Raw genomic sequence first — 19,575 nt, 5'->3', positions numbered from 1 at the left:
CTTCTTCTTTAATCAATCATGCAGTGTCTTGGATCATGGCTGGATTTTTCACACACACTCTATGAGTCTGACCCCGTCTCATGTTAAAGCCTTATTTTCAGGACTGATCCGCACGCACTGTACAGGTAAAACTCGAAAAATTAGAATAATGGGGAAAAGTTCATTTATTGCAGTAATTCAACTTAAAAGGTGAAACTAATATATTATATATAGACTCATTACATGCAAAGTGAGATATTTCAAGCCTTTATTTGTTATAATTTTGATGATTATGGCTTACAGCTAATTTCAAAATCTCAGAAATGTAGAAAATTTCATAAGCTGTAAGCCATAATCATCAAGATATTAACAAATAAAGGCATGAAATATCTCACTTTGCATGTAATGAGGCTATATAATATATTAGTTTCACCTTTTAAGTTGAAATAATGAAATAAATGAACTTTTGCACAATATTCTAATTTTTCAAGTTTCACCTGTAGAATCATGAACAAGTTGTTACGTTTTTTTTATATATATATATATATATATCTTCTTCTTTATCAATCATGCAGTGTCTTGGATCACGGCTGGATTTTTCACACACTCTCTATGAGTCTGACCCCGTCTCAGTTAAAGCCTGTCTGTGATCCAGCTTACCTAACTGTCTAAACACACGCACACGCAATCGTCTGCCTCCCGGAGAAATGTGGACATTTGCACGAAATCTGAAAGCCCTGATCCCCCCGCTCTCTCTCCCTCACGCATTGAGAGACAGGCACGCATGCATAGGCTTACACACACACACGCGCAAGCTGGCCTGAGGGGACGATGTCTGCCACCAGTAGGAACGTGTTCCCGTGACAGTGATGGCCCTCGGGGAGCCCTCTGCCCCAGGCACTGACACTTCCACTTAGTGCTCAAACACACATGGCGTCCTCACACACATGCTAACACACACACCATGTACCGAGCAGGATGGATACTTCAAGACAGGAAAGGCCCTGCTTCTACATTCCTTCTCAAATGAATGATATAAAAGTTCATTTTATATAACCTTCAATGAATAAAAGTAAACTTATTCGACTGGGCGGTTAAGCCGAGGAACAGCCTGGGAAGTCAAATGAAAGGTGAAGCGTGTAATTTCTGTGCTATTAGCAGCACTAAAGAGAATTGCAAAAATAATGACTTCAGACAAGCCCTTGTTTTCTATTCTCTGACAAGCAGGTCATCCCAAATTATACCAATGTTGTAGACACACTAACACAAATAGATTCCTTTTAAAGCTGTTAGTTTTGCAGAAATTACACACTTCCCACTTAAGGTCATATCAAAGCCAAAATAAGCCTATTCTATGTCTTTTTAATTGATATGATGGCACTTGCCACACGATGAATTAAACATATGAAACACAGCAGGGGGGCTGAAGATAACAGCAGAGGTCTTATCAAGGAAAGAGCCATCATTAATTTAACTGGAACCTTTCTGCCATCATCATGAAGAATCAGAGGTTATCTGATAGGCAAGAGTGGTTTATGTGGTCTTTAGAAACAGACCCCTAATCTTTTTTTTTCTACTCACCCCTCCCCTCTTCTCATCTACCCCCCTCTTCTCATCTACCCCCCTCAAATCCCGTGTCAGAAATGGGTCAGTGTTACAGGCACGCAACATACCCCCAATACCTCGGCACATTGCCAAACGCTACACAAAGAAACCTGTTATGAATTGAAATGATGCATTTAAGACCTTTTTTTCATGATGCTACTGTTAATTTGGGACACAAGCATTTTTAAATATATATTGTAGTTTACATTTTGTAGTTAATATTTGCCATTGTCGAGTTGTTAGACCACCGAGGAAGAGGAAGTAAAGCTATGGTAGGCAATGCTTTTCATAAACACTTTTTGCTATACTGGTTGAAACTCTCTTCATATCCTGATTATTGGGGGGACAATGTCAACAGTGGTTAGTTACGGCCCTATTTGAAATGTCATGACAGTGTGAGTAAATATATTTTTGGGGTGAACTATCCCTTTAAAACTCCAGAACCCAGAACAACTGGTTCCAGTGTCAATTTCAGCCTCTCATTTTCTTTGTATTTGATCTCCTCTCATCTCCTACTAGCCATGAAATAGTCTCGGACACTGCTGATCATGTTATTTCCCTAAATTATGTTTCCAAGCAAGTGAGAGGGTTTGTGAGTGAGTGGGGCACGTCAATGAGAGGATGGTTCGTGACTGCAGCTTTGTGGATTTTCGTGGTGATAAAGACCCCCCGTGGTGCTCACTGTACCATGAGCCAATGCTGAGATTCTCATCTGGACCCACAGTGCCAACACATTACATGACAGCAGGATGGCCGTTGACAGGGGGATGAAGACTATAGGACTTGGGGCGGGCGGGCGGGGGGGGGGGGGGGGGCAGACGATGGCCTTCAGCAGTCATGGGTGAATTTGACGCCTGGATGAGTTCTCCCAATTCCCTCCATCCTCTTCCGCCTTCACGCACACTTCCTCGCGTGGAAGGAGAAGAAGGGCAGTGGCTGGGAAGAATCACCTTTGCCCGCATGTTGATCTACAGCCCAACGCACGCAGAGACAAACAAGCTGGAAGTGATGGGGGTGGAGCGTTGTTTTCCATTTGTTCTTATGGACGAGAAATAAGAACACTTCTTTTTTAGCAATGGCTTTTTCAAGAGTTTTAAAAGAAGGAAAATTCAGCTCACAACTCATCCATAAATCTATACATAACTTAGAAGCCTATGGGAAGAGAATACAAATTTACACCTGCCAACAGAGGGAGTTGAGACATTTTGCCAGCCATTAATATTTCTCTTATTGTATTTTCATTTAAAATATATATAATTATATTCAAATAAATTCAGTTCCTTTATGGAACCAGAGAGCAAAAAATATTGTATTATTATATAGATAAATAGCAATGCAGACGTCATTGTATCATTTACATAATCATATATTTTAGGTAAATGTTCTCTAAAACACATTTAAAACATAGATATGCAACATTCAAGTTTCATTAGTAATGTTTTTAAAAGAAGTCTAGACTCACCAAGCCTGCATTTTTGTGATGGCAAAGCTGAATTTTCAGCAGCCATTATTCGCGGTCTTCAGCGTCAAATTATTCTTTGATGAATAGAAAGTTCAAAAGATCAAAATTTATTTGAAATAAAAATCTTTCATAAAATTACGAATGTATTTACTGTCACTTTTGATCAATTTAATGATCCTTGCTGAATAAAAGTAATAGTTTCTTTTAAAAAATGTAAAAAAAAAAAAAATTTTAACGATATTTTATGTATGACTCAATGAATAAGGAAATCCCCCTTAAAAAAATCAGAATTAAAACTAGGAAAACTATTACCATAAAGGATTTGAGACTTAACTTTAACTCAGAGACTTGTGAAAGTCTGAGCCAGTCGTTATGTGAAAGGCTTCCTCCAATAAAAATAAAAAAACATTTAAACTCACGTATTGGTCGTGTGTCATGTGTCGACATATGGAGTTCGGGATGGAAACAAATCTTAAGACATCCTCAATAAACCTCTGATGCCAAATTTTCCACTAAGGTAAAAGTAGAACATCATTCTTGCCATTTAAACAGTTCCTGATAAAGTTCCCAGCTATTAACTTATATATATAATGCATAATTAACACACCAAAGCTAATGTATACTTGCAGAGGAGTTTGTTTTTTGACCCAGCCTAGACAGGTGAGAGGCGAGAGGTGTTGTTAGTGCGTGGAGAGGGTGAGCAGCGGGGCGAGCTGAGGATACTTTCATGCCATTGAACGCGCAACATGTGCCGCCATTATCCCCGCATGTCTGCTAAGGTTGAAAAATGTGGCTGTTTTTTTGTCCCATTCATTATTTAGAGAGAAGCAGAGCTAGAGAGAGGCACCATAGTGAGACTCAGTGGGATCTCCATCATTTCTCTTGTCACAGTGGAGCCACTTGCCACGCTAACATCAAAAATGAATAGTGGAAAGGCTGAACATTTTAAAACAGGCGGATGTGGGTTAAAGCCAGGGAGGAAAAAAACAGGAAGGGAATTCAATCAGAAATTACCAGGAAAGAGTAGGTGTGTATCTATTTGTTAAACGTCAGATTTACGACATCTGAGAAAACATGATTTGTGTGAAAGATACTTTTTACGAGACATACAAATAATTAAATTAATTGTTTATAGCCCAAGGATAATAGTTGTGAGCTGGTGTTCACCATGTGAGCGGCACGCCATGAATCTGGGCCGCAGAACACAATACCATAAGGTGTTCATTTAACTGGGATCCTCCCTATGTAGAGACGTTGCATAAACTGAGAGCATCTTAGGGCAAAACGTGTACATAAATATATGTTCTGAGATAAACACGGTCAGTGCATGTTGAGTTGTGAAATTTTCAGTGCCTTTGAGAAACCAGACAGCAAAAATATCCTTTTATGCATTGCATATAAATAGCTGTGATGTTCCAGGTAGACAGTGCCTTTAAATATACCGTATAAGGCTTTAAATAAAAATACTTTTTCTACTTTAAAGGTTTTTTTGGTTTTGTTTTTTGCACAATATATATATATATATATATATATATATATATATATATATATATATATATATATATATATATATATATATATATTTGTGGGAAAACGATCATTTTCAATTCTCATTCTGACCCTCAGTCTGAAATGATCCGGTTTAAGGCGCTGCTCCTTTAAGGGCTGTCAGTTAATGGCCACTGTTATGATTGGCACATGAGTAAGTGTTTAGAAAACATTATCCATATAAAACTGCCATTTAACCGGTTTGTGATGCAGCTGCAGTCAGATCCAATACAGCTGCTGCTTCATCTTACAACTAAAGTACTCTCCATTACACTGTGCCTTGTTTACAAAACATCTGCAGTCAAATGCTCTGAACAAACATATAATTCTCAGACGATATTTATTAAAAAATAATCCATCCACTTGTTCCTGATGCTGGGATCCTTCTGTAGTCTGTACAGAGACCGGCTGTTTAAACTGGACGCCTCAAAGCGAACGTTCTGTCACTCTTCCATTCGTCCTGTTGTCGACAGACTCAAGCACGTGGAGCATGACCGAAACAATTTTTGGATTCTCCCACGAAATAGACAACTAAACTAATTTACTAATGGTTCTGACAAAATGTTAATTGCTGCAGTCAGTTTAAAAAATATTAAATTCATTTGAATTCATTTTTTCTTAGAAATCGGTTTGTATGAATGATTCAATGACTCACTCATAAAGACTTGAATTTTTTAACAGTCACTTGTCGCCACCTACTGGTGTAATGATGTAATTGCTACAATCTTTATTTGAAGCGTCAAGTTACTTTCAAAAGGTGATTTACTCTAATTTGATCGCTACCGTAGACATCAGTGTTTATATCTGAACTATAAACTTTTACCTTAGTACTTCTGTGATGATTTTTTATTATTGTAAGACAGAAATAATGATACTGTGTGGTTGAAAAGACTGCTTGTGAAGATGTTGCATACCTATTCATGACAACTGCTCTCTCTGGCTCAGCGGCAGCGCAAACGCAGATTTTAATTTTCGCTGAGATTGTACTTGTCAAAGGTGTAAAAGACACTAGCGAATCGCCGTCATTTAAGGATATAAGAACGTTTGCGTGGGCGTTTGAATCGAGATCACAATCTTTTAAAGATGAATCGTGCAGCTCTATCTGTATACTATATCAGTGTAGACAGTGTCAGTGATAATAATGAGCTCTATTTGCTTTTGACGCAACGCTCACATCCACTGTAGGCGAATGTCGAGTTCACGCGCATGATCATAGGTACTAAACCAATGCGCGTGAACTCGATTACTATGGACTTTGACCGAAAACAGGATGTAAATACAGGTATGTGCGCTGGCTAAATAAATATCATTTTTATTAATATCTTTCACATCTACTGCAGTCAGATTCACCCGTGTTCACTCCGAAGGAATCACTCACATGACCTGTGCACTTGTAATGACACATCAAGGATGTTAAGAGGCTAAAAGCAGGTTTAAAACTTGCCCCATTGAAGTCAACAGGGTGCAAATTTTAAAAAGAGGATAACACGGTGTAGGCAACACCGATTTTTGTCGTTGTTCTCTGTATTGACAGCACTCCAAATTTACAAAAAAATGAGCTCAATGTTAAAATTGACCAGAGTTCTCCTTTAAGCGACTGAACGCCAGTGGGCGGGGCCTATTATGTGATGATGTATGACTATTCATCAATGTCTTGCTGGAGGCAGTCATATTCAAATGTATTTGCCCATGTGACGTCATCCCACAAAATCCAAACAAGCCATTTTTGGAGCTTGATTAAATAAATGCTTTGTTTGTAATGAGGAGGACGTTTTAAGCTATGAAAATTGCAGGATGTTTTTAATAGTACAAAGACCATGTCAAAAGATTGAGGCAAATTTGATTTCTCAAGTCATGTCAAATCAATTTGGCATTTCAAAAACATTGATCTTGTTGATCTCAATGAAGCCTTTGTCAAGAATGTCATCCTGGCAAACTTTAATAATATGTTAAATACTGAAATACAGATGGTGAGCTGTGAGAGAACAAGAAGGCAAATGTAGAAAGTCTGAATGTTTTTAACTACTCACAAGAAGGTTTTGATAATAAACCTCTTTTGAACAACCCAGTGCAACGTGACCTCTTTAGGACACAAAGGCACCTGATAAATCAGACAGAATGAATGCTGGTCTTCTCATATCTCTCGCCAGCTGCCCCGGAGCACAACGGATCACACAATATCAAACTTCCCTCTCTATCACGGAATCAAACTTCCCTCTCTATCACGCAGAGATGTGAAGTGTCTGTAATTATGATGGAGTGTAATAGCAACAAAACTGAGAACCTATGCAATTACATCTGCGCAGCAGGGGTGTAAAACTGTGAAATTAACATTATTTACCTGCTGTATTTCCAGGGGTAGGGGGTATGAGGGGGTGTGTATCTCCATTTCCTCTTTATCAGCGCTCTCCCTAGGGATCTTCTCTATAGAAGGGGAAAAAATGCTAATTTTACTGACTTTACTGATAGAGACTATAATACAAACCATCACACATCAGAGTTATAGTTAACTAAAAACTTAAAAAAACACTTTTATTAATGATATAATAAAATAAACGTTAACTGAAAAAAATAATAGTATTAAAACCTATAATAATAGTATCTCAATGATACTAAAATAACATCACACATTGGATAACAAGAGTAATAATACATGTAATATTATTTAGTCTCATTCCATCCTTTTAAAACATTTGGCTTTTAATACAGCAGGGTTAGCACTAGTTGTCGTGTTGTTTTCATTTTCCTTTTGTCATAAAGAGATTAACATAGCCAACGAACCATAACAAAACACGCTAGCTCGAACACTAAAACTTACATAGTTGGTGACATTTCTGATTGCTTTCAACAGTTTAGTGAAGAGACTCACGGTACTACATGATAAAACGTATTTACATACCCATTATTTTGTCCGTTTGCTACAAAAAAAACTTAGATTTGAGTCGTATAAATCAATGCGCGTGAAAAGCACGCCTCAGAGGTGAAACTTAAGCGTTACGTAGTTACCACGACGACTGCGCAAATTTCTACGCAAATTACGTAGAGACTAAAAGAATGCTGAGTATTCTCGGAGCGCATGAGAGTGATTCACATACCCAACCCACGCACTGACAGAACTGTATTTATTTAAGGATCCTCCTTGGATATTGTCGTGCCCATGTTTCGGATCTTTGACAGTTTGAGTTAATGAGATGAATTGTGAATCATGTCTAAAAACGCAGATTAGCTCGACTGCTCTGTGTGCCTTTGTGATGGCTGATCCGCATTTACAGCAGAATAGCACGGATGTGTGTGATAAAAATAAAACAAGTGGGCTTTGAGGGGATTTTTTCGGAGAAAATCCTCGAAACCCCGACCTTATGTGTCTCTCTATGCTAAACCCTGGAAGACACGCAACGGGATTTACTCTGAAAGCTCTTTCTGCGTGTAATGGCTCCTTTGGATTTTTATCCTGTTATGATTAAATAGTAATAATAGTCTACATAAATGTCGTTAATATATGAAATATTGCACCGCTTTTTAATAGGTTAATTGTATGTCGTGTTAAAGGGATAGTTCACCCAAAAATGAAAATGTATTGTCATTAATGACTCTCGTTCCAAACCCGTAGGACTTTCGTTCATCTTCAGAACACAAATTAAGATCTTTTTAATGAAATCTGAGAGCTTTCTGTCCCTCCATTGACAGTCTACGCAATTAACTGAAAAACCTTCAAAAAGTTCATAAAGAGATTGTAAAACTAATCCATAGCAATTTAGTCAACATTTTCTGAAGAGAGATGGATAAATATGTTGAACAGATTTTATTAACATATAAACATTCATCAGCGAACATAAACAGAAGCTCAACCGAACCTTGTTGAAGCTCAAACGTGCTGCGTAACACGAGAATGAACGCACATCAAGCGAACATACTTGAGCTTGTTTACCACCACAACTGTTATAAGTTGATGAATATTTATGTGAATAAAAGCCTAAATTCAATCTGTTCATCATATAAAGTGATCGAGTCTTCAGAAAATTTGGACTAAACCGCTCAATGGATTACTTTTACAATCCCTTTATGATCTTTTTGAAGCTCAAAAGTTTCCGTTAATTGCGTAGGCTATAGCTGTCAGTGGAGGGACAGAAAGCTCAGATTTCATTAAAAAGATCTTAGTTTGTGTTCTGAAGATGAACGAAAGTCTTACTGGTTTTGGAATGAATGAGGTGAGTATTTAATGACAGAATTTTCATTTTTGTGTGAACTATCCCTTTAATCCAAGAGAGCCACCACTGTTTAATGGCAGTGTGCCTGCGGGACGTTTATAGAGTTCATCCAGGCACGCTATGTGTGTGGGGAAGTGTGTAATGTAAATAGAACCTTGCCGAAAGGACAAGTCACTGAATGAGTGTGTTTGCGTGCGTTAGGATATGACTGAGAGTGTGCGTGCGATCCCTTGTGCGTGCTGTGGCGTGAGAGTAGGAAGAAATGGGTGGGGTCTAGGATTAAAAAAAATGAAAAGGCACTCAACTGTTTTATTGATTTGTAACGTCATAGAGGTATTGAATATGCTCCTATTAATAAGCTGTTTACCTTACGCTCTGATGTATTGCTGTATTTGTATTTCTCACAACCTCTCACACTGTTTACCTGTATTGTGGATGCTATTTTTGTAAGATTTTGTTTTTTATTGAAGGCTGAAAACCTTTTATTGAAAACATCAGAAAACCTGACCAGCTATTTGTGACAGATCAAGTAAACAATATAATAAATAGTATAATATAACAAATTTAGTGACAATAAATTAGTCTACTAGCTGCTACTGGCTGTGATCACGGCTCATCTTCTGAACAGTGCTTAGCTTGATTGTGCTATTTCAGAAAAATCAAGGAAAAAATCCTAAAATGTAACAAAACAATGTTACCAAACCTTGTTGCATATGTTAGCATGTAGGCCACATCAATTTCCGCTTAAAGGGACAGTTCACCGTAAAATACGAATTAAGTCAGTGTGTTGTTCTAATGCCATATGCCCTTCTTTCTTTAATCTTAATTCCTCACAACAAGTCTCTTGTTGAGTCATACACAGAAGACCAACGGATAAGGTCAAGACTTTCATTACATAAAATTTCGTTTTGTTTTTCACCAAACCCTCTCGTAAACCCCCAGAACACGTGAGGCTATAGCTACAACATGTGCCATATGCGATCATTCTGCGATACTTTTGCGTCTTTTTCTAATTTAGTCATTTTAATTTAACCAACTCATTAATTGTAATTCTTGCCCTAAAAATAACAAAGAAAAGCTTTCATTTTTAAAGGACACATATATAGCTTATAGAAATATGACCAATTCAGATTTATTATTGTGCATGTCCATGGTTGTTTCTTGTCTGAAAATAGCATGGAGCTGATGTAAGGCACAGACCATAAGCTTAAATAATTAATATCATAAAATGTGTGCCATATGTGTCTATTTGTAAGCTATATCCGCGTGCATTAATTATTTTTCACATAGCCTGCCATGTTGTTTACTCGATCTGTTATATATAGCCTAGCAGGGCATGTTTTCCTTTGTGCAATAAATAGGCTTGCTGATGTTTGTTATTTGTTTCCACTACAACTTTTCAGCCTCGCGCTCAGCCCTGAGGGATTTGTGCCTCCCAGGGAACCTAGTAAACACCAAATGGTCTTTTCGTGCTGTCTGCACGCACACGCGCGTTAACCCAATCTCGCAAATCAATTAAAGCTGATTGCCAGTGTGTCGCTTCCCATATCAGGCAATGGCGTGACTGCTGTTCACTTCTCGTCCAAGTTCCGTGAGATAGGGCAATAAAGTAGAAGACACCTGACATGCAAGCAGCCTGTTACAGGAAAAAATAAACCCTGGTTTAAATGAAATTGAGGAGTGGGATGAGCGTGACGTAGCCCCTAATATGGTTCTACATTAATACCACCAGACTAAGAATAGGCAACAGACGTGCATTTTTGAAGGAGCAAGCTGTCCTCGTGCGTGCCTGTGTGTTTAAGGATGGAGGAAGGGAGATTTAAAGGCGCCCTTGTGAATCGATTTGCATGAGAATCGCAGAAGCGAGCCTGCTCTTCTCACGGCAGCGCGTTGTTACACATTTGAGCGGCGGATGTCGTGACAAACCCCCGCCATATCAGTTCAAATAACCGCTGAGACAGACTGAAGTCACTGAACAACACAGTCACGCATCAAGCACAGGGGGCGTGGCCTCAACAACTGCGTCACAACTGACACAAATACAGGCTGTTCTTCACCACAGAGAAAACAACGGGGAAAATGTGGGCTGCATTAGGTGTTAATTAGTGCATTTACAGAAAACATATTATTTATAATTATTTTAATTAATTTTAATTATTTGTTATGTTAGAAATTATTCAGAATCTTACCTTTTTTTTCCATTATGACATATATATGTATACATACACACATACATACAGTAATGGTAGGCTATATACAGTACAGGTAAAAAAGTTTGGAAACATTACTATTTTTAATGTTTTTGAAATAAGTATCTTCTGCTCATCAAGCCTACTTTTATTTGATCAGAAAAAAAAATATTGGTTAAAATTTTAAAAATTAAAAATTATGGTTTTCTATTTTAATATACTTTAAAATATTATTTATATATGTGATACAAATCTGAATTTTCAGCATCATTACTCCAGTATTCAGAGTCAGTGATCCTTAAGAGTTAATTCTAATATGCTGATTTATTATCAATGTTGGAAACAGTTGTGCTGCTTAATATTTTTTATAACCTGTAAAACATTTTTTAAGGATTCACTGATGATTAAAAAGTTATAAAGAACAGGATGTATCCCATTCAAAATAGAAATATTTTCTAACAATATACATCTTTACTATCACTTTTTTTTTTGGTCAATTTAACACATTTAAAAGTATTAATTTCTCTAAAAAAAAAAGAGAGAAAAACTACTGACCCCAAACTTTTGCGCGGTAGTGTATATATTACAAAAAAAATCTATTTTTAATAAATGCTGTTCTTTTTGAACTTTTTATTCATCAAAGAATCCTGAAAAAAGGATTAAAAATATTAAGCAGCACAACTGTTTCCAACATTAAAAATAAATCATCATATTAGAATGATTTCTGAAGGATCATGTGACACTGAAGACTGGAGTAATGATGCTGAAAATCCAACTTTGATCACAGAAATGTATTATATTTTTAAGTATATTAAAATAGAAAACCATTATTTTAAATTGTAATAATATTTCACAATATTACTGTATTTGTCTGTATTTTTGATCAAATAAATGCAGCCTTGATGAGCATAAGAGACGTCTTTAAAACATGGTTAAACATTATATTGTTATATTGTATTGAATGAATTCCTGAAGTTCTTGCTTTTTAATCACAGGGAGGAATCAGTGTCGAATTGCACGCAAGGTCATGACACCAAAAACACACTGACCCTGAAGTCAATACACATCCGAGCCGTTCATGCTGAGCAACATAACTAAAAAAGTTTAAACAACAGGTCTGGACTCAACATGGTGACCCTAGATAAACTTTAAAGCATGATGTCAAATAGTGGATTCAAATTTTATTGTTAATCATCGACAGAGTGTGTCTGGAGTAGATAAACCACGGAAAGATCGAAGCGGTTTTCCTGAATATCTAACCATATAAATAATCTGCCCCTCCATAACCATTAATCTCAAATGACTTGTAACAGGCGGTGTTAATGGACTGTTTACACTTGATATTGTTAACCCATCACCATATTTTAGATATATTTAAATTTCACTTTACAGTTGCAAACCCAGTGCTAACGTTCTTATTTGCATATCAATATATAAAGGTCAGTAACGTTGACTGGATGCACAGAGCCCAGTTTATGATTAGTTGTCTTTTGTTTACTATAACATTCTAGCATTGTTTCACACTCACTCTTAGAAAAAAAGGTACAAAATCTGTCACTGTGGCGGTACCTTTTCAAAAGGTACACCTTTGTACCTAAAGAGTACATATTAGAACCCTTTTGAAGGCTACTGTCCCAGTGACAGCTTTTGTACCTTTTTTTCTGAGAGTGCTGTCACTACATTTAGTATTAGCACGGCAAAGCAAAATTGGTGCTTGCATGGGTTTTCATAACATTTCCGGGTTAAAAAATGTGCTAACCCCTTTTTTTTTTAAAATTACAGATGTTAAACGTTGCTTGACCCAGGATTAAAGTGCCACAGCGTGTTTTAAAAAGACAGTACTTTTAATATAATCAAGGTAGTTAGTTCATTTTCTGGTTGCTAAAGAAGTCGGCCTGTCCAATTATCCCTTAAATCCCTTCACATAATCATCTAAAGAAGATAATCAATCCACAACATAACCCTGCAACATTTTCCCATTCATAAGCATTCATCGTGTTTTTGAAATCTCTCTCTCTCTCTATCAACTGCGACTGTTTTAGTGGGCCGTTCTCCAGCCAGTCCTCCCAAATGCGATCTCTATCAGCGCTTCTCCGTGAGGTTATCTTCCCGGACCACCCCTGATGAAGGCGGGACGAGGGGAAAACAGTCTCTCGGCCCTGAAAGAAAGAGATTCCTCTGTGAGAAGGCAAACACTCTGAGCGACAATAGCTCCTTCTTTGCGATGCTATTGTGTGGATGTTTACTACTGAGCTCTGGGAAAGACTGTTGTGGAAAGAATCTAATCAGGCGTTTAAATGGGAGAAAGGGGGAATTAAAGGGATTGATTGAGGCTGACAGTAAGGAAGTGGTAGTGTGTGTCTCTCTGATTAGAAGTTAAATGTGACATAAATGTGTGTGCTGATGCATAATGAGAAGGCAGGTTTCAGTTTGCGCCTCAGAATTAAATATAACTGATCGTATCAGGACACAAAGACTTTTCATGATTGTTTCTGTGGAACAGGTTTATCTTTGTGAACGTTAAGGGGTGCATTTGCATTCGCGAAACAGTTCAGTTTAATATTTCACAAGGTTCTTTGCATGTAATTTGACATTAATCAAGCCAGTTTTATTTTAGACATGGTTTCAGTATCATTGCGATGCATGACTTCTCATACACTCAGCATTACATATGGAACTTTTTCACATTACTTTTTTTCTCCGAGGAGAAATGAAGCTTCCATGTGACATTGCATGTGACCCGTGATGTGGTTAAGTTGTTTTTGTTGATTATGATTAGTTTTCTGTTGTGCATGGTTGAAATTAAACTCCAGCTTCTAATTAGGAACTGGTTTCAAGCCCACACTTACTAAATCAACATCTCCTGCCAAATGGAAATGACAAATATGACACTGAACATCATTTTTTATTTTTGCATTGCACATTTATTTTACCCCATAAACTTCTGAGAGAGTTTCAGTGTCAGAAAGTTCTGAAATAAACCCATTGTTTAAGACTTAACCCAGTATCCGTAATTAAAGCACTGCTGGAAACACTGCTTGCGATTCCAGCCAATAGCAGTAAAACGCCAGCTCACCATAGGGACATGAACGTGAGGGGAATTTTAAGTTCTCAGCCTTTTTTCTCTCCAAGGCGGATCATGAGAGGCTTCTTCTGCTTGAGTTGAACAACGCACACACACATACATAGAATTCCGGTGACGCAGGTAGTGTGAGACTATGTGCTCTCGCTGTTGCCGTGACAACCTGCCCGGGCTTGTTCTGTTCAGCAGAAAGAGCAGCTCATGATGTTGGATCAGGTGAGCGGAGGGAACCGATGTTTGTACTCTGACACCTGGTCCCACTGCCGGGTCGCTTCGCACGTGTGGTGCTTTAAGACACAAATGCATGTTTTCCTTTCCCTGTGTTTTTTTTTTATTTTACTCCTCTGAGAGGAAAACCTCAGCCATATTTTGGAAATATGATTATAGGATTTGAGGTCGTAACTTGGAGACAATTCTTCTGTGTCCAGGCCTCCGTGTTCGAAGCTTGATTGGATTAACGATATGCTCCTTTTTATAATGTTTCCAAACGCACTGAAAAGCACCAGCATCTGCTGTGGTCCAAACCAAGTCACGCATTTTCCTCTTGGTGGAGGGTTTATATAAGGTGCCGTGTGCCTGCAATGAAAGCTGACTACCACTGACTGAGACTCAGGAATGTTTTATGGCGTTAGAGACTGGATTGAGATCCCTCGGGTTAGGGGAAGTTACAGTTGAAAGCAACACCCAGGCAGGCCGACACTTGACACAGAGGCATGTATTCTGTTCAACTCAGGCCTGGAATCCGGCTGGGCTTTTAATGTTAGCTTAGCATTCAGGCTTTCATAGGAACATGCATTTAGGGGACAATAGCTATGTTCACATAGACACCTTTTGTTTCAATCGGAATGAATTAATTCTGATTTATGAATCCGAACGTAGTGTTTACATGACCGCTAAATAAAGTAATCAGGTTGATGTGCGGATTTATATGTCAAAAGCTTCAAATCAGAATCGATTTTTGATGAAAACAAACCCATGTGCAATTTCTCTGTTAGTGCAGTTCATCTGAATAAGTGTGAACGCTGCCATTCGAACCCTAGTGCCACCAAACAAGCGGACAGAGACACTGAAAAGATGGGGAAAAAAATAACTCTGGTAGGGTTTCAATGAAATATGAACGCAACACGGACAAAAGACATGTAAACGAACCAAAAACAGGACATGATGTCACTAGATGCGACACTAAAAGGACAAAAAGGCTCCATGTAAACGCAGTTAATGTGAAACTGCTAGTCAAAAGTTTGAACACACTTGAGAGGATTTAAGTGTCTCATGATTGCCCTCTCTGAAGATTTTTACTTAAATACTTCAAATGAGTTATAATTATTATGTAAGTTTTGCCTGTGTGTGAAATTATTTACAAAACGTTATGGATGAATAGGAACAGATAGGAAAGGGAATGCCGCCAACATGTTCAGCATCTGTGAATTTCAAGACTGTTCGAAAAGCATCTCTGATAGCTTCCACATATGTGTGCAAAGCCGTTAAAGTTTGCCATCTTAATTTCACTATTACTAAAATGTGGACAATAGCATTCATTAAGGAGTGAGCAGCTGAGTCCAAATATTTGACTCTCTGTGAGTGTGTGGGAAATGTACGGCTCTAAAGAGTTTGTATTTACACAGATGTGCATTTCCAAATGATTTATTTAGTGTGTTTAACGTGTCAGTAAACGTGTTTTCATGTGGCAGTTTAATTCACACGTGTTAATCAGGTACATCCTGCAAAGCGCAAACTTTTTTTTTTTTTTTTTCCAAATGCAATGAATCACATTGTTGGCATGTTGATCAGCCCTGATTCTTGTGATAACCAGAAACTGTGATGCAAAAGTCGACTCTACCCTGCAATTTTATCTGCAGAGATCATTTCCTTTTACGAGAGATGCTCCAAAATGCAGTTCCGCCCTGATCCTTTCCTCTCAGTGTCCATCTTTTTTCTTTCTCCTGGTCTATCTATCTCTCTCTCAGTTCCAGCATGGTCATGGGCGGGAGGGATGAGTGTTATGCACACACTGGCGGGGCGTATGCATTCCTGTAGGGCTCAGCATCCTGTTCCTTTCGTCTCCACCTCCAGCACCAGTCTCAAGCTGTGCGGCACGTACGCTGCCCCTGGCTCTACACCTCCCTCCTCTTTCATACCCTTCCTCTGGGCATCCAGCATATTCCAGAACCTCCCATTGCTCCAGTCAGGGAAATGTTACCAGGGGGCTTGTCACAACCAACAACCCTGCCCAACCATGAACCAAGTGCTCATGACGATGCACAGGCAGGGCTTTTTTTATGGTATTTTTTCCCTTTGTCGTTGCATTTGGCCTGCTTAGAGCTTCAGACATAAGGGAGCAAATAACATGACAGGACAGTACCCAGCGCGTTTAAAAGACGTCTAATATCCATCCAAACACAGCCTAGACGTCTAGGCTAAAACAAGGCAAAATTTGGGCTGTCAGTGAAAATGTAATAAGACCATAACCCAAGAATAGACTAGCCATCAATTAGATAACAAAGAAATGAAATGAGTGTAGAAATGAAACCAAACACCTTGTAATCACTGTTGACTTTGCTTACATGATGGAATATCATTCATCTCACAAGTTGTTTTGGCAAAAACGACATGTAACCACATTCAAGGTTATTTTGGCTTGAAGTAGCTATATCGGGTCTAGTTAATCTCTAGACGGTGAAATGACGGCTTGCTGGGTAGAGGTCTAGTAGAAGACCCTCAGAATGAAACTAAATCCTTATGTGATCATAAAAGCGTTTAGTTTCACTCCCATGTTCAAATCCATCAGGCATTAAACAGGCTGAGATCTCTTTAGCCTCCTCACGTTTGCTCCACCTGTATACACTATCAATGAGCCTCACTTATCCACCTCTTTCCTGTTCTCCATTCTTCCCCCTATCCTAGACTTGCCTTGCCTCCCACCCTAATCCTCCAGATGGAGATTTTATGAGAGTACAGAACCAACTGAAAGCACAGACTCCACAATCTGCCAATAGAAGTTGAAACAGTACTAAATAATCATCATGAATGTAATAATGTTTCAGGACAGCTAACTAACTGAGTGAACAGCCAAGATTTACTGAAGCGTGAGTAAGTGAGCTATCAGCATAAAGCAGAGCTCTGGACTTAGAGGTACTTGATAACCTGTTGGCCTCTGGATAGAGCCGCTATATATTCGTCAGTCCAATTTAGACTCCTATCAAGTTTCTGCCCTGCAAATGAGTCCATTTCTTGATAGCATTGGTTCTAAACTCCCTGATCCCCGTATCTACTTCATGACCTACTCTAAAATCCAATAAAAGAAGCCCTAAAGAAAAGTGAATGAATGACTTGATTGCTCCGTCAAACTGCCAAGCCCTTCAGAATGCTCTTTCCCCACAAGAAGAAAAAGAGATAAAACAGGAGGAAAAGGGAGCTAGATAAACGAGATGAACTGGAAGCGTGCAAAGAAGAAATCCAGGAGGAAAATCCTAAGCTTGACCATGCATGGAAAACTGGCTGTTATTAAAGCCTCCTTCTTCAGGGCAGAAAGCAGAGGTCATGCAGATCCGGGCTGGTTTTAAGGTCACGCTAAGTTCAGGGCACAATCTCCTTCCCATATTTGGGCCGTCCCTGTTGCTCTTAAGGGCTTATGGCAGAAATTTGAAATGATAAAAAAAGTGAGCTGGAATGTTCATTGGTTGCAGCTGGGCGTCATTGGAGCAATATGGAACTGGGTTGAGCAGGAAATACAGGGATTCGAGCATCATGGAGCTCTCTGTGAGCTCTCTCTGGTTCCCCCGAGCCTAACCCTCCTCTAAGAAGCAAACAAGAAGTCAAATATTTGAAATCATCATTAGAAGTCAAACATCTGAAATCACGCACATTCTTTGCCTGTCTCTTCCAGACACACCTTAAACAAATATGTCTCTCTCCGATGCGAGATTTAGCAATTATTTAGCAATCTGGTAAGGAGAAGAGAGCGATTGCTTCTTGTCATCCACTGGTAAGTTATTCAAAAGCTGTGCCCAAGGGCTCACGTCTTTGATTGCAGCTCTCGCCTTTAGAAACACAGGCTTTAGGGGGGAAAGGTCAGGGGGAAGCTGGGAGAAAGGGAACGGTTAGTGGGGAGAGAGGAAGGGTAACAGACCTGACTGCCGATTCCTGTTTACAGGGTCACACCACAGCAGGTTGTAATCAGTGCCTTCCCTTGAGGGGAGACCAGTCTTGCCTTCTCTCTGCTGACAGTCCTTTCCCCCCACAATCCACTTCAGTTGTTCCAGCCCCCAGGACACAAAACGATAGGAGCCAGTGATAATTCCACAATGGAAAGACAAACAGCACCTGGCTTTTGTACGGGTTCCAGAGCTGTTTGTCGAGCAAACTGATGATGCACTGTGACTCAGTTCAATCAAAATGACTCATCATGACACAAGTGCGAAGATGTGTATAGTTCGGAGTGAGAAACGAAAAGAAGGGTTGGAGTAGGGGTTGGGTAGCATGTGACCTGGCCGGCTCCCTTCTCTTTCTAGTACCCTGGGATTCATTAAGCATGGAGCTTAGGAACCCAGAGTCCTCTGGAGAGAAAGGGCAAGAGAGAGAATGGAGCATAAGAGAGAGAGAGAACAAGCTTAAAGAATAATCATATCTAATTCCTGTGTTGGTTGATAAGAGTGAACCATTCTGTAACCGTTAAATCCCTGCCGTGAAATGTTTAGTAGCGTCTGACTTAATTCCCTTTCACTTCTCTGATGAAAAGACCAGCTTTGTCTAGCACTGACTTTTTCCTCTGAATGCCTTCAATATTGTGTTTTCAACTCGACTAGATGAACAAAGGATCAGTCTCTATTTTCTTTTTCACGTTGGCTCCGCCCATGCAGCGATGACATGTGAATTGTTAGATAACCACCGGTTATGATTAGAAAGGTCAGAGGCAAATTTGGTCAGTTGTTGTTGTCGCATATGAACAAACTCCAAAACTTCACATCAGGTACATTCTCTTTAAATTGTTTTTATTTACTTGTTACATTGACTAACATAAATAAACAATTTATTTATGAACAAAAGGCACACAGTTCAAATATAAACAAGGAGAACATATTTACAACTTCGAACAAATAGCAAGTATGGAACGTGAATGGCAGCAATGGGGAAAACGGTGAGTCTTTTGGGAAAAAAGAATAAGAATGTGAAGCTGCAACAACAGCTTATGAGTCCGAACAACGAGTCCGAATGGCAAGCAATCGACGGGCCTCTTACTAAAGCGTGTCCCGATCCATGGTCAGCCAAAAAAGCCACTCGTCCACACACACTAAAATGTCCAACACAGAGGAGGGACTCCACACACACATACACACAATCCCCATTTGTATTCACAGGGGTATGAGAAGATGGGCACTGAAAGGTCGCACAGAAACCCTCACACAGGATTGAGGGTGGGAATCATATCCAAATGTATCCCATATGATCCATGATTTCCATTCAGAGTGCCGGCGCACAACCACTTCCGTCTCCTTTCGAACT

The 19,575-nt window shown here is 39.0% G+C and overlaps 1 protein-coding gene across 2 annotated transcripts in view; it reads right to left on the bottom strand.

Annotated features, from left to right (window-relative positions):
- lekr1 (Leucine-, glutamate- and lysine-rich protein 1) overlaps positions 1-7,587 on the bottom strand; it is a 96,135-nt gene extending 88,548 nt beyond the window's left edge. For both annotated transcript variants that reach the window (XM_079873901.1, XM_079873902.1), the window contains exons 1-2: positions 7,494-7,587; positions 6,936-7,018 (exon numbers count right to left, since the gene is read on the bottom strand). In XM_079873901.1, the coding sequence (XP_079730027.1) occupies positions 6,936-7,018; positions 7,494-7,497 (87 nt within the window). In that variant the 5' untranslated portion in view covers positions 7,498-7,587. The remainder of the gene's footprint in view (positions 1-6,935; positions 7,019-7,493) is intronic.
- Positions 7,588-19,575: the final 11,988 nt, after the last annotated feature.

The sequence above is a fragment of the Squalius cephalus genome, assembly GCF_949319135.1.
Source record: "Squalius cephalus genome assembly, chromosome: 6".
Classification (NCBI taxonomy): domain Eukaryota; kingdom Metazoa; phylum Chordata; class Actinopteri; order Cypriniformes; family Leuciscidae; genus Squalius; species Squalius cephalus.
This window is presented reverse-complemented; position numbering and strand designations above follow the sequence as displayed.